Consider the following 16,169-nt stretch of genomic DNA (forward strand, 5'->3'; position numbering starts at 1 on the left):
CAGGCATATTTATAGCTTGAATCTTGTCTTATCCCCCGTCATGATTTTTTCCTTCTTCTTTGTCACCACAATAGCGACATAATTACTGGGCCTCATTTACATAGAATGATTCTAAATTAAATCCCCAAATCCTCACGTATACAGAAATATACTTAACCAAATCTTTGGTAAAAGCAGCTTCAGAAATTTAAATTTGTCCGTAGAAAAGGGTCAAATTAATTACGTAAGAAATTTTTACAGGTCGGGCAACTACTATCAATTTAGAATTAGTTACTCCTCTTTCCCATGATTTCTGACCACGTGCAACATTTTAACGGCTCCTTTTTGCCCCCAAATATAAATATTATTTATGAATGGTGTCACGTATTTACACATATTTCATGTCGTCGTAACGCCATAAATAAAAGAGAATAAGTCAAAATTAGATTCTTCCCGTGAAACGAAACCCTTTTTAATTGTCTCCATTTTCATTAAGAAGAAGTCGTCGCCGCCGTTCAAACTAACGGAACGAGCCATTCAATTCAATCGTCGTTGGTGAATTTCCAGGTAGTAATGACACCAACTAAATTATGAAAGGATGACACAATTTATGTCGAAAAATTCCATAAGAATCACGTGATTGTGACCCATTTTAAGTAAATAAGAACTTGGAACGGAAATAAATTCTGCGTCCTTGTTCGTGACAATGGGAAATTGAGAGGGAAGTAGTAGTAAATTTGTGGTTGGTTTAGGGGAGGGGACGCCTTGAAGGGTCGTCGCCCAAGGATTAGGATTATACATAAAAGGTTAATATTTGTGTGTCAGGCAGGTGCATTTGAATATAATTATCGTTGTCACCCCATTTGTCACAAGATTGAAAAGAACGAAAGTGTTGTAAGTAACTGGACTTGAGATTAAGGGCGAATTTTAAGGGCGAGACTTTTGTATTTGTCTGGACTGGACTGGAGATGGAATTTGGGCCGAGTTTATTACCGTAATAATGGAATTCACACCGTGTCTGTATGTAAATTTATTACATGGAAAATTCTAAAAATATTCTTAAGGGTGACACGAATTTTCCAATTATTTTTAAACGCCACACTTTTAAAATTGAGGTGAGTAGCGAAGTGAATAACACAAATTTTTCTTGACTTGTTACTCGTTGATTAAGTTGACTATGAAATGCAAAAAATAGGGAATTATTGGCACTGATTTTTGGCGATGATGCCATATTTGTAATAATTTTAATTCAACCCGATGCACTCCCTGCAGCAGCAAAAACTTGTTTACTGTTACGTACATTATCTCGTTTTGTTCTTGTCCTACTGCACACAAATTCTGGTTTCAATTCACCAACCAAACCACCCTTTGATCAGTGTAATACTGACCGGGTGCACCTGTTCTTTTAGTAAATTTATGTCATACAATTATGTATGTGGATACGAATTTCTTGGCGTTATGAGGGGAAAAATGTAGGATTTTAATACGTATGTATGAAAAGAAATATCATTCATGACACCAAATTTATCGGAGGGTTGGTGGATATGGGTAAATTGAATTAATTATGTATGAAGAATAAAAGGCGATGAATAAAATTATCATTTGTGCAAAAAAAAAATTGCAAAATCACGCTGATAACGTGAGTAACCTTCTCTTCGGGATTATTCAATTAAATACGGATTTGTAAAGAAATCAGAACGTAGGGGAAAAAGATGGTTGTTTTTTTCGTGTAAATTTCGGGTGTGATGACTTTTTGATGATGATCACGTTATGTACATACAAAAAATCTTTCTCGGGGTAGAATTTTTTGTGTTGAAAATCTTATTAGAAAATTCTTTTGTTTGTGTAATAATTCAAATCAAACGAGCCTGAAATATGCCATTTATCGTAATTTATTCTCCTTTAAAACTGAAACTGCACCCCCAGAAATACTCACATTTTTGTCTCTGTAATGTAATGAAATGAAATGTTATCTGCTAAGAAAAAAAGCGGTCTGACCAGCCCAAGATATGAGACCACCAACCATTCCCTTGCATGGGCGTCTGATCGACACATCTCATCTCATTCAAGTTCGAATTTATCTCTCCTACATGTTTTTCTTCCTTTGCCAAGAATGAAATAACACTGGTTATCAGCAGATTGGGGGAGGTCGTGCAGATGAGATGTGGATAGATTTCGACACGTTTTACTTCAAGGAGTGACGACGGCGTGCTTTCTGCTGGGCGAACCACCCGGTTTATTTCATTTCATAGATAGATAAAAGAAGAAGCAGAAGAAGAAGAAGGGATGATGAATTAACGATTGACCTAGATTTTTATAGATACCCAAGAAGTCTAATCCCTCCATATTCTGAGCCGAGGAACAGATAGCTACCTGCCTACACCTCACTTGGCAAGATATAGCGTCAGATATTGGAGGAAAAAGACACCTTGGTCAAGTTTTTTAAAAGATAAAGCTCGTCTTCTTCGAGACCGTGCGGAAGGAATGTGATCCGTTTTTGAGGGTCAAGAAATACCAAAAGGTCGAAATTTTGGGAGGAAATTTTCAAAAAAATTGATCACATCCTTCCTGTACCGATAATTCTCTTAAATCCGACCATACTTTGTTAATTATTTACGAAAGTAATTGAAATTGCGTGACAAATTTCCAAATTTTATGACATGTGACACCCACGTGTTTGGTTTAAGGATCTCCTAAATTTTTGACCAACAAGTAAGTATCTGTCCCACTTTTCTTGTTTACAAATCTGGGCAGGATTTTACGCAGAAAAAGCAAAAGTGATGGATTTATTGACTTTTATTGAAGAAAGAAAGAAACATCGTTACAGTTATCACGCTACATTATTTGTAACCCATATATTTTTCTAAGCCCTAAGATTTACAATGAAAAGTCTGCGTGGTTCTAGGTGGGTGAAAAAAAAGATCCAAAAATTAAATAAAGTCGTTCGTCCCCCAACTAACTAACGACACAGTCACGACGACATGAAATGCAACTACATTTCATTTAATATTATTAAATACGAGAAAAAAACTAGGGAGAAAAAAAGTGCAACAAAATTTTACAAAAATTGCATCCCAGATCTTGAAATGAAAACTAATCCATTCATTTTCCTTGTACAAAACCTGCCTGCAATTAATCTTTAGTTGTAAATATGTTTTCTTTCTTTTTTCTTGCAACTCATCCTTGTCCCCGGTATTAATTAGCATCTTGTGTATTTGCAAATTCGTTTTTTTTGCAAGGTACATATTTGCATATTATTATTTAGAAGGATTTAAATAGTTAATCAAACCGAGACATCTGGGTCCATCTTCATCCCACTTAAAATTTATTTGTTATTGGCTCGATCTCATTTTCGAAGTGACGCGATGAATGACAATTGAGATGAATCGTAGGAAAAGGAAATTCAATAATTTGCAAATCTTTGTACTTATTTTTTTTTGCAAATGTAAATAAACTGTTAACTCATCTTCATTTCGCTATGTTAAAGAGGAGGAGAAGAAAGTGTTAAGAATCAATTTTATCAGGGTATAGTACATGTTATGAATAATTTCAATTTCGATTATTATAACCGAAAGGATTTCTGACCAATTTGTAATTTGGCATGGTTTTCACTCGCAAAGAAAAGAATTTATGGAAGCCAATACCGCATTTTTTGCACGTTATTTATTATTAAGAAGGGAGCAATTTGTGGGTAAAAAAGTGACGGATGGGCATTTTTTTAAGGTGGTGATGACGATACATAATGGTATCGCGTTGTGAGTGACCATTTTTTCAGGCTTGATTTCATCCATCCCCAGAATTACACGGTGTTTCCATTTTTACGTAAATTTAAGCAACTTCCTTTGGTCAAATTGGTTTGAATAAATTCATAATTTTTGTACGCATGCAAAATGACAAAACCAAAAAGAGTTTCGTAAGAATGCGAATATGGTGGAGTAAAGTGACCGCTATAGAAATCTGTAAATAAGTACTGGCCTCCGTCGTGGGCAGGAAAATAAGAGTCGTGCAAATTTGGGTAAGCAATTTTGCGAATAAATGCAAATTTACGGCTAACCACGTGACGCGACAGCATGTTTCTTTGTGGCAATTTAGTCCTGGCTTTTATTAGCAATGGAGTGTGACTTCTTAAGATTTTGAATCACAAATTCAGTCCCATTTTTGTCCATACAAGTATTTTTTACACAAGAATTTTAGATTTAATCCTATAAGCTTGTTTTTCCTGCGTTATTTATACTTGCGCCATAGTTAAACAAGCCACAACACTGGCGCAAGTTACTAACGAGTCAAATATTTATTTATGAAGTCATACACTAAGGATTTTCGATGAGAGGGATGAACCTCTCTGTACGTCGAATATTTGTAATGGATGACTTCTTTTTTATCTTCCCCTGGAGCTAAAAGAGTCTCATTCTGTTCTCTATTTTACTTCCAAGCATGACTTGAATAAAAGTATGACGACGATGGATGAAGATGATGACCCAGTGTCTGTCTGCATCTGCATGTATCTCTGTACTCGTGTAAAAGGATGCGATGCAGTGCATGGCTCACCTTAATTTGTTGCATTGTTACTTTTATGAAGGCCTGAAGGTAGAAATAGACATGCATTTACAGGGCCTGGCCGGCTTAATAACTTTTTGGTGGTAATATAATAAGCAGGGAGACAGAAGGTACATAGGAAGGAAGGGTCCAGGAAATGCGTCCCTTATGTAAGGAAAGCTGCATACTTATCTACGACTACCACCACGACTGGCTGGCTTGACTATGGGGTCTGGTAATAGGACAGGAAATTAGTACGTGTACAAATGCCGTGGTGGAGATGAGGCTGAAAATGGAGGATGAACTGAACGGTAAAAGTGGAAATCTATTCTGGGAAAGGATTACATAATAAAATGCTATTATGCGTAAGTAATGTTGTCTCTGGAGAAGGGTCAAGTTATTTTAGTTTAAAGTGATGGTACAAAAATATTTAAGTTTTTGATATGTGTCCAAGTTTTTATGACCACTTCAAATTTCAGAAATATCCTAAAAATTTATTTCTACGTTGAAAAATACTTATAAAATATACCAATCATATTTTTGTATGCAATTTTTAAATTTATGAATTTTTTTGTATGGATGTGACTCCGTTTTAAAGATTTTTCCTATTTCAATTTCCGACAGATCTTGAATTGCCTTATTGTTCGTAGCTTCATATGTCACAATAAAAGAATATCAAGTATGCAGTTTTACTACTAAATTTACAACTAAATACTAAATTTTTGGTGGTGTTTAGATTAGTCTGAATAAATTTTTTACCTGTGTGAAAGTCGCCGTGATTACGAGGACGCAGCATAGCAAGAGATTCCTTAAGTGAAACATGTTGTATGACTTGTCCAACCTGGAAAGATAAATAAAAAAGAAATTTAATTTTATCACAGACATCATCATCAATACGAAAATAATAAATCACATTGTAAATAGGAAATGAAATCATCCCTTTTATAGGAATAAATAATTCTTCCCTTTATTCAACCCTTTTTTTGGTGCGAAATTACAATTTGCAAAATTATTTGAACAAATATGCCATTATATTTTTCCACGTAGAAAAGAAATCTGACAAATGTGTATTTATTACTTTCTGAGAGAGAGAAAGTAATACATACATATTTGCAAAACCATAATGAATAATGAAGGAGGGGAAGGTATATGACCTCTGACCTGACATGTGCACGCACACGTCTATCAAAAACGTTACTAGTTAATTTCTTCTTCCCAACAATACGTATATTGGCAAATTGGGACAACAAGTGATTAGTTTGTGTGGTTATATTCCATTGTTTGCCATTTTTTGCAATTATAAATTATACTTTAGTAGAATTTTGTAGTCAGAAGGAGGAGGAAAAAAGTGAATCTTTTGCTAAATTGTGCTCATCAAAAAAACTCACATTTTGACAATGTATGTTAAACGACATTTTAGACGAGTAGTTAATTTCAGTGTCAATGTCGCCAATAAAAATAAAACATGAAAAGTGAATATCTCCTAAATTGTGCTCATCAAAAAAGTCACAATGTATGTATGTTAAATGACATTTTAGAATAGTAGTTAATTTCAGTGTCAATGTCATGTCGTCAATAAAAAAGAACGAGTAAAAACAAGACACACCGACATTTTAATCTCGGTTATAAAAGTAATTGCGATTTCAATCTCGCTCTCTGGGAATTATGAAAGTTGTTGAAATGTTTAAAAATTGCGAGACATTGCTGTTTAGGATGCCAAATGGAATAGGATTAATGGGTGCCGTGCCGGGTCGAGGGAAGGTCACGACTCGCATATTTAAATATTTTTTCTTTGCCATGAATTATTCATCTGGGACAATCCCCAATTTGCGACCGGGTCGAATTATTTACAAAGTTTTTAATGTGATGCGTATGCAATTTGTAGCATTTATCTAAATGCGGATCTACACATACGTTGTACGTACGCTTTCTTTTAATCGTTTTCTTAGTCATATGTGAAACGAAACTCTGTGGGGAATTTTTTAAAGGTGGATTAATAAATAAATTAAATCACGACGTATTTAAATTGTTAATCATCGTCATCGTCTTCCCGTAACAGGCGAGTCATCAAGATGGTAAAGATTATTGGTCAAGTTGGTTACACATACCGTCAAATTTTCTATTGTTTCCTGTAATAATTTTCATGTAGGAAAAAAGCACAAGTAAATAAAATGTGGTTGAGGAATTTGCAAACTTTTTTTAAATCATAGATTAAAATCTATTTATCTTGTGAGCTACTGTGAAATTACGCAAAATGTGCAAATTTTTACGGCAAGGATTCTTTTTTTTAAAAAACGTGCCGATTACAGGAGACGATGTCATAACGAAGAAGAACTTTAATTAGTCCACTGCTAATTATTTGTTGAAATCTAAACTATGTAAATTTACGTGGATAATCTCCTCTTGTAAAGAAAAGAAGAGAATAAGATTCGTGTTTACAAAATTGGGACATAAAATTCTGTCGTAATTTTTGTCCAATTTGAATTTCACGCTTTTTTCTAGGTACAACAATTTAGTGAGGATTGATTTTTGGGAGACAGACAAGTGTGTAATTAAGAATTGTTTGTGTGAGCAGGCTTTGTGTGCAAATTAATTGTGTGCGAATTGACTTTTACTCTGAGACGGGGACAATTGAGCAGTGTGATGGATGGAATTATCCCCTTTTTTTCCTTTCCTTGCACACTTTCCATTTCCATTTTAGCCGAAAGAAGAAGAAGAAGAATTAAAAGTGACAACCTTTTATCACCTTCTCGAAATGAGAGCTGTCCTGCTCGCACTGCACGACGTCTCTAACAAATTGAGACGATATGGTCACCATTGTTGTCACCTGATCTGATAATCTCGTCACCCTGATGTACTTGGTAGGTACATACACAGGCAGGTAGTGGTGAGGAGACTGTGCAGATGGGATGGGATTTTGGCAGTGATACGAAGAAGGAATGGATTTTTATGCAAATTCAAATAAATTTAAGTAGCACATTTTACCCGGATTTTTAATGCAATTCACAATTTTTTACGAAATTTTTATGAGAATCTATTAAATCGGGAATTTTGGCTGGATTTTTACTTGCATATCCAAAATGGCGAATTTTCGATGGATTTTGCATATTTGTAGACCTCCTAAATGACGAATTTTAACTGAATTTTTTACATGTATGCAAATCTCTTCAATCGCGAATTTTTACCTGGATCTATTCAAAGTGTGGTACGCATAAATAATCTAAAATGACCATGCTTGTCCAATTCCGGTTAAAAATGAATCAAAAATTCATGATTTAACAGATTTCAATTTACACTTGTTTGCAGTTCAAAATCATTTCAAGAGTCGAGACCCTTGTAAAATTCGCGAACTATTTATGAACGACATCTTTTTCGCACAACCCTCACTCCCTCCGTGTAGTCGGTGTAGTTGACACTTTTGTATTTAGCTGTTGATTTAAAAATGACGACGATCAATTTACTGCTCATCCTTCTTCCTCACGTGGCGTACCATATATTTGGCTCGAGATGAAATCTCCCTTCTTGCCGAAATCTTCCCGTCATGCGTGCCCCGCAATAAACGTCTTCATTACTAAATTGGATGTGTAAATTGTCTCGTGTGTGAAATTGATACGTATTTTTTAAATCGTCAATTGATTAAAGCGTGTCGATGGGGTGATCATGATGGGAAAATGGACCATTTAAGCGAGCAAACAAAGAAAGGTACACACATATTTGCAAAAGAAACTCAAAATGAGATGAAGTCATCATCACAAGCACGATTTTAAATAATTGGACGTCATGCGCTTTACTTTCTTTATGCAGACCAGATTTGAATATGTGCTATTTGCATAAACTTATTATTGTATTAATAAAAGTGCCAATGCATGTAATCATGATTCCTGATTTGGTTCGGTTTTCCAATTTCACACCTTGATTAGGGACCGTGCAGGAGGAATGTGACCAGTTTTTTGAGGAGGAGGAGGTCAGTTTGGTGTCATTCCTTGGTGACAAAATAATTGGCCACATAATTTCTGCACGGATGAAAAAATTGATGTTTCTAAAATGTCATCAGACTCTCGTTACCTTTTTTGAAACATATTGCAAAAAAAAGATTGATTGGAAAATGAGTCAGGTGTCAAAATTTTGTCAATAATTTGTAAAAATTGTCTCAAATTTTCCAAAAAATTTTCACTTTCTCTGTCTGCGATTAGTGCCTCTCAAAATAATGCAGGTGGACTTTACCACGCTACAAAATTACAGCAAAATGTTACCAAAATCTCGTCATTATTTTTCGATAAATCCCAAAAAAATAAGAAGATTGATCAGAAAATGACCCAAGTGTTAAAATTTTATAAATACTTGTGTAAAATTTGGCCCTAACAGAATCTCATCTCATCTCATCCACTTTCTCTGCTTACGATTAATACGTCTCAAAATAATAATGCACGTGGACTTTTTTCCCTCAAATTATAGCAATCTATCCCAAACCCTGTCTCATTTTAAGTCTTACACATAATTGTCGAAATTCTATCCAATTGTGACTCCTGCTTAAAGAGTAAAAGTGATTTCGCACAGAATTACTTAGGCATTTCATTTATTTTCAACACGATGAAATCGAGACTTTACTTTACTTTGCGTTTCGTTATCATCATCGCCACGAGGTGTGCATCTCAAGTATTTATTTGTCTACATACCTCAACAAACCATTTATTTATCTATCTATCCGCCTCCTATTAACCATACACACATTTAGAGGCAAAGTTCGTTAAAGTAAACATTTTAAGAGAGAGATTGCAAATAAGAGAGGAGAGGAATTAAATGAAATAAAATTCAACAGACCGGGAAATCTGGGTGAATTTCTGAAGAACAAACTAACCATTTTAGCTTCTTTTTTTCTCAAGAGAGAATTTTAAGTAAGCAGCGGACTGTTTTGTTGTTGTGCTTATTGTTACGAAGTCAATAGTTGGGAAAAAGTGAAGATTTTGGTAAAACGCTTACATACAAAAGGTGATGATGATGACAATTCGCATCATGAGCCCACCTGAGCATGGCATGCCGAGTGAGATGCGTACATAGACAACTCTCTCAGTATTAAATAAGATGGTAGTGCACATGCCAAAATAAAAATAGTTTTTTTTCAATGTCAGTCAGTCATCGTTTCTTATAAATATTTGTGAGTAACGGCTTGACCAAAAAATAGTGCAGGAATTTGGCGAAGGAGAACGGAATGAAAAGTGCAAGTGCATTTTATGATTTGATTTGATTTGATTTATGAGATTTTTTTATGATGCAGGTATTTTTTGTTTTTTACAAGAAAATGTGTGATAAGAATGAAAATGATTTTATTACGGAATGATAAAAGTGTTGATTAGGAGAGTTAATTGGTCTTGTTTTTGTTTTGTGGAGGGGTGGACTTGAAATTTGGACGGATTTGTGTAAATTTAAAGTTGGATTTCTTAAATGAAAATTTCGCAAATTGCGAATTTTGGTAGGACAGTTGGAACCATGATTTTCGAATTTCCAATCGAAAATTCATGATTAATGATTTTTTAGTCTTGTTGGGAATGAGTGAACTTGAAATTTACAGAAATTGTTCCTTTAATAACTTGCCCTTTCAATGTGCAATTCTTGTAAATCGCGAGTTTTTGGGAATGTTTTCACCGAAAATTAACAATTTATGAGACGCACGTCAAAATTAATCCTTTTCTTACGAGACAAAATTATAGGGTTGTCATTGTTAAAAGGATTGGATGTAGATTGAATTTGTAAAAAAAGAACTCGTTGAATTTAAAATGTCACGTGTTAAATGGGAAATGGGTAGTTTTTCCTGTACATTTTCTTTTATCGCCGTCGTAAAACAAAATAGTTCCCACGTTCTTGAAAAAGAGGAAGAAAATGAAATGTGAACAAAGTATGAAGACGACGCCTTAGAAAAAACTGAGCCTGCACAACACGTCTCGTTCCCCCGCCCCCCACAGACAACCAACAATGTCATCATGTCTCCTAATGAAATTGCACCCCGTGTAAATATACATAAATTGGAGGAAAATGCATAATTATTAAATAGAAAACAGGCTTGATTTCCTTTATGAATTAAGAGACGGGAATTTTTTTGCTTGGCGGAGTATGTGTCTACGTGCCTCGCATTGTTTGTCGTTTTTGAAACGAAATTGGAGGTATCAAATTGGACACATTTTATGAAAAATATTGATTCGTTGCATGAAATATTTCCGGTTGAGAGAGAAGGACATTTTTGTAGAGAAAATTAGGGACAAATCAGAACAAGGGCGACAACTTAAAATTTCCTGCTAGCTTAAAATCGTTGTAAATGATAAGTTTTGAAAAAAATACTTTATAAAACTTACTGGTTTTTAAGGGAAATGATTTTCTGAGAATTTTCAAAAAGTTAAATTTTTTCGAAATAATTTTTGTCTGATTTTAGCGTCAAAATTTAATATTTTCAACATTTCACCCTCAATATAATTATTTTAGGTTATGCTTCAAAAGATCTATAATTTGAATTAATTACTTTAACATACCTTTTGCAAATATGAGATCCTTCCGAAATCCGAAAAATGCGTCCACCCACTCAAAAACTTGACCCAGATCACAAAACTGTCTCTCGTTCTTTATCCAGTAAAATATAACCACAAAGATTCACACAAAATTTTCCTCCAAATTTCCCAACGTTTCCAAACGAATTATTTTCCTTCTCGTTCTCACATCCGGCACTTTGCCTTATGCGTAACTTCGAATCTTGGTCAGAGAGAGGTGCGCAAATCTTGGTCAAATGTGTAATGGTGCCGCTCGTTGTTTGGTTCGTAAATATTTTACGAATTTTGAATCCGACTTGGAAAAAGTGAGAAATCAGGTTTTTTATTTAGTGAGTCCTACAAACATGTGTATCACCACTGATGAGGATGAGTGACCCAGTGAATTGTTGTTGTAAATGTGTGTCTGTGGTGCGAGGAAGAAGTGACCCAACAAGTATTTGTCCTCGCTGATCTCACTAACCAAACTATTTTCTGTACACACTAATTCATTCAGAAGATAACGGTTTTATCGTATAAATTAATATGCTCACTATATTCACTAAATTCCGGTTTTTTGCAAATTACTTAAATTCTTGGGGTGATGATGTAGTCTTTTAATTTGCGAGAGGTGATAACGATAATACTAAATAATGCGATTACGTCAAGCATGCATTTAGAAAAAAAGTGGAGCAGGTAATTCAAGAATCTCAAAAAGTAAATTTCTCAAAAAGTGAATTTTAGAAAAGGAAGTTGAGACAGTATTTTTGCGTAGAATTTTACGGTGAGGAAGTTGCGACAAAAAAGAATCTCAGGCTGTCGTCGTTCTTCTCATCTCGACTTTTGACGAGGGACTGTGTGCGTATGACTTGAAGGCAGCGTTGGAATGAAAGTTTTATTAGTTGACGAAGGAGGAATTGAATAGGAAGAGAGGGTTGCATGCAAGTAAGTAACAGCTTGCATATATGCACCAGAGGACTGTGTAAAAGTGCAGTAGAAATGTGTATGTAATGTGGCTACCTGACGCAGGTAAAACTGTGGCAAGTCGTGTATGTATTTTATTAGTACGGCAAACAGAAGTACCTGCTGCAGGAATATCCGTGAGACGAGACCAGGATGCGATGCAATGTAACTCGCGTTAATTGTATCTCGCTACCCCTTCATTCCCCTGGAAAATGGACAAGTTTTAGATTTTAGGGGTGTTGTGTAAGGGACTTAAGTCATCTGTTATACGGGATCGTTAAGGGGTTTATAAATAGAGGTTTGGAAGAATTGACCCAGTTTTTCCCCGTTTTTTGGGAGCTACATAAATGTATGAGATGTTTTGTAAACTGGAGGAAATTTTGGTAATTTATAACAAAATATGGGGAACTTATATTTCGAAATGCGTGTACTAGTTTTTAGTCAATTAATGTTGATAAATTATACAAAATGGCGTAATTACTGGGAACAAATTCTAACTAACTAGTAACTAATTATCGAACTAATTATCACGTTGATTTATGGCGTGGTTAGTTTTTCTTTAAATTGTCAATGCAAAAACGAAATTATTATTATTTTCAATTTGTTCGGTTGAACGCCGTTTTGTAAAATTTAGCAAAATTTATATGTGTAACTTTGATTAAATCAGGTAAAGCGGAGATCCAATTATTTGACGGAATTAAGAAATTCACTTGAAAAAACGAACTTTTTCTCTTTTTTTTACTTTTTTTACGTAGAAATAGACGTTTACGTTTTTCTTCTTCTTCTTTGAACGTTGAGAGATGAACTGGTCAAAAAATGTGACAAGTTTTTGATCCCTTATGAAAAGGTGGTCAATTTTTTTCTTCTCACTTATTTTTTTAAAGACATCCGTTCATTTACTATTTCCATTTTCAATTTGTTATTAATATTTATTTTTGCCCGTCGTCATAAAAGTGAAGAGTGTACATTTCAGACAGCTGCATGTGGTCGTAAACCCACATTTTTTAAGTCAGTAAGTCAGTCAGTCAGTACATATTTGTTACGCATGTCGAAAAAAGGTCCTTTAAGAATTCGAAACTATGTATTTGTCCCCTGTAGTTTAGCATTTTTGAAATGAAAATGAATTTGGGTGACGTCTTAAGCTGCTGCAGATTTAGTATTTGCATCTGTGAAATTGGGTATTTCACACCTTGTTGTGGTCAGTTTGCCTGCTCGTGGGCGTGAAAATGGATTCATTTCGCACGAGATTGATATAAGGAATTTGCATGATTTTTTTGATACGTCCAGTCAAAGTTTGATCCTGCGTTTAGTGAGATAAGTAATTTCGATGCAAAATAAGATTTTGATTAATTTTATGCAAAGTTTTGGAAAATTTGGGAAAAAAGAATGCGGTCAAAGTCAATATTTTTCAGGGTTTATATGATTTTGTTTGGCAGTATTTTGCAGAATTTTATTGACACGGTGTAATTTTTGATGCAGCGAGAAATACTTGTACGACTTTGAATTACTATTATTAAGCTGAAGAAATTTGGGTAAAAGTTGCGTAATATTTTGTTAGTTATGATGCTGTTTTTTATATTGGAAATGACCGGATATGCGAGAAGGACGATGATATAAATGCCGTGTTGAGATTGATTTTTTGCATTTGTTAAGTAATAGAACCACTTTATGTTGATGCTCTGTTCGTCCGTCCGTCTGTCTGCATATGTTCTAAAGCTCTCAGATATGATAGAGCCATTTGGTTTTCGCCATTTGAAGATATTTGAAATGAAATTCAACAATTTTGAATTTCCAGGTCATAGAAAGGTCAAAATGATCACATTATAGCACGTGGTGTGTTATAACTAGCGATATGGAATTAAATGCTACTAATAAAAGAAACAATATTTTGGTTTTAGCCACGTTTTTAGATTTTTTACAAGGGTTTCCTTTGATAAGAAATTCTTTACGATGAAGAGAGATCACCTAAAATCAAATATTTTTTATTCACTACTAATTTAATTATTTAAACTGGCGTTAAACTCGACTGTTTAAAAAAAATTGAAAGGATTAAAATTATGAGTTTGATTGATCTAAACAAAAATATGTTATAGATCTTGACTTGAATATCATGTCGTCGAAATTCGAAGAATCTGAAAATTTTACACTGGTTTCCGTATTCAAAATTTAAAGACCCAGTTTCTGTACCTTTATAACATTTAAATCGAATTATCATTATCTGAACTTATTTGATATGGCATTAATCTCTAACATTTTTAGTTTTTTAAATCAAAATACGAAAATCTTAACTCGATCAGGATAAAATTAATGGGCACAAAAATTAGTGAAACAATTTCGTCAAAAATTCATGCACATTCTGCCTTCGGAGCAGCTACCATGCGATAGTAGCCACAGGGATGTCGTCTCTTCGCAAGGACACCTTCCGACCCTGAGTTTAATTTTCAAAAAATAAATAATTTGAAAATTTAGGAAATTTTGTAATTTTTTTACCCAGACGATCCTCAGTCTCTTCCTCCTCGTCGTCTTCGTGACAATGAACCCACTCGTTCTTCCAGCAGGATTCATCATCCCGCAAGTATGTCGAACGATCGGGAGTAGCGTTGCTTGATGAGCCGACGACAATTTGTTTACCGTCTGGATTCAATTTTGTTAGATTTTCGGTCGACGGACTTGGTTTACTTGCTGCTGCGCAGAGGGTCGCCATTTCTTTAGCGGAGATGTCCCACTCGCCGGGATGGTATTCCGGATTTTGGGCCAATGTACAGCCTGGATTTTGGGAAAATAATTTGCATTTAGTGGGCAATTATGTTTAGAAATTGATGATAAATTGTTACCGAATTCTGTTACCGCAATATTTATTTATATGATATTGAAACTAATGATTTATTGAATACCTGGAAATGGTCCAAGTGACGCCACCACGATCCACCCTAGCAAGACAACTTGAGACGGGAATATTGACATCTCAATATTTCCTGAATTTCTCTTCAGTCAAACCAGCACTTTTTTTAATGTACTGAATTGTGGACTTTTCAACATAAGAATGCAAATATGTAGACCTTTTTTGTGTGTAAATAATATATTGGCAACAATTGTGCAATATTTTACTCAACATGTCGCAATTTGTTTAATCAAAACAATGACGATGACAATGAATTTCCTTAATTGGTTGTTCGCTGTTAAAATAAATTTGGTTATAATGACTTTTCTCGTTAGGAATTAAAAAAAAATATAAATTGTAGAATTTTGTAAAAGAGTTTGGAATGAAACTATGATTTTTCTGAAATGGTTACCAAAAACATTAGATATGAAGAAAATGATGAAATTTGGATCTTAAGTCATTGTTGAAATGTTCAAATAAAAAGGTTTTACTAATCGGAGTTGAAGTCAAACCTGGAAAAATTTAATATTTATACTTCATCACAGAAAATGCTTAAAAATAAACAATAATTTCCGTCAAATTTTCAAAACTATTGAAAATAAAAATTCTAAAATTTAGCAAAGTAAAATTCTCAGAGTAATCGTAATTTGTAAAGAAATTATTGAAACGGACCTTCATTTTTAGTGCATACATTTTTATGCATTATCTAAAAATTTGTCATTGAATAACGTAAAATTAAGAAGTTTTTAATCGGAGTTGAACTCGCCGTACAATTTATAGTTCATCCCAGAATGAATATAAAGTAAACTTTGACCCAATTATTTCAGAAACATGTGTACCAACTTCATGCTCAATTATGGAAATTATGCATTTTCACAAAAATTAGCAACAAGCTTCCAATAAATTTCTTGATAATTACAATTATGATAATTATTTATTAATGCATATAATTTGGAGATTTGCAAATTTTAGTGAAATAAGTAGGTAGATCATCTTGAAAGGATTTTTTTGCGTCATTGTCGAGAGATTGGTCGATATTTTTTTACTAGCAGTTTTCTTCTGGAATTTCTTCCATGTTGTACCACCCACAAGGTTTGGATTTCTTCAGGTCGGATGCAGCTGTGGGGTCAAAGATCAAAGTAATTCAATTCTCATTCCAAATTTCGCAATCATCTCGATTTTGCGAAATTGACAAAAAAATCTCTATGATAAATTACTGCAAGGATTCCAGCGATTCCTCCAGCATTTGTGGTCCTCTGGTCGAAGATATGAATCCGTCGAGAATGACGCGTCTGGTG

At 34.2% G+C, this 16,169-nt stretch overlaps 2 protein-coding genes across 2 annotated transcripts in view; both read right to left on the reverse strand.

Moving 5' to 3' along the window:
- Positions 1–12,750, reverse strand: part of LOC110858766 — a 29,150-nt gene extending 16,400 nt beyond the window's left edge. The window contains exons 1-3 of the mRNA XM_022107636.2: positions 12,111–12,750; positions 11,037–11,346; positions 5,275–5,356 (exon numbers count right to left, since the gene is read on the reverse strand). Of these exons, the coding sequence (XP_021963328.1) occupies positions 5,275–5,337 (63 nt within the window). The 5' untranslated portion in view covers positions 5,338–5,356; positions 11,037–11,346; positions 12,111–12,750. The remainder of the gene's footprint in view (positions 1–5,274; positions 5,357–11,036; positions 11,347–12,110) is intronic.
- A 939-nt stretch (positions 12,751–13,689) lies between these two features.
- LOC118438512 lies at positions 13,690–15,033 on the reverse strand. Its single transcript, XM_035858955.1, has 3 exons — positions 14,885–15,033; positions 14,481–14,756; positions 13,690–14,418 (listed from the first exon to the last, which is right to left on the reverse strand). Exons 1-3 carry the CDS (start codon positions 14,952–14,954, stop codon positions 14,336–14,338), a joined length of 429 nt encoding a protein of 142 aa, XP_035714848.1. The 5' UTR covers positions 14,955–15,033; the 3' UTR covers positions 13,690–14,335.
- Positions 15,034–16,169: the final 1,136 nt, after the last annotated feature.

Source organism: Folsomia candida, unplaced genomic scaffold (genome assembly GCF_002217175.1).
Source record: "Folsomia candida strain VU population unplaced genomic scaffold, ASM221717v1 Fcan01_Sc022, whole genome shotgun sequence".
Taxonomy (NCBI): Eukaryota; Metazoa; Arthropoda; class Collembola; order Entomobryomorpha; family Isotomidae; genus Folsomia; species Folsomia candida.

Bases quoted from the DNA above. Each gene is read 5' to 3' on its own strand.
- LOC118438512 (XM_035858955.1), bottom strand. From the start codon at position 14,954: ATGTCAATATTCCCGTCTCAAGTTGTCTTGCTAGGGTGGATCGTGGTG. The intron at 14,757-14,884 runs GTATTCAATAAA...CCCAAAATCCAG, and splicing joins GTCACTTGGACCATTTCCAG to GCTGTACATTGGCCCAAAAT. The intron at 14,419-14,480 runs GTAAAAAAATTA...AATTAAACTCAG, and splicing joins AGAGACTGAGGATCGTCTGG to GGTCGGAAGGTGTCCTTGCG.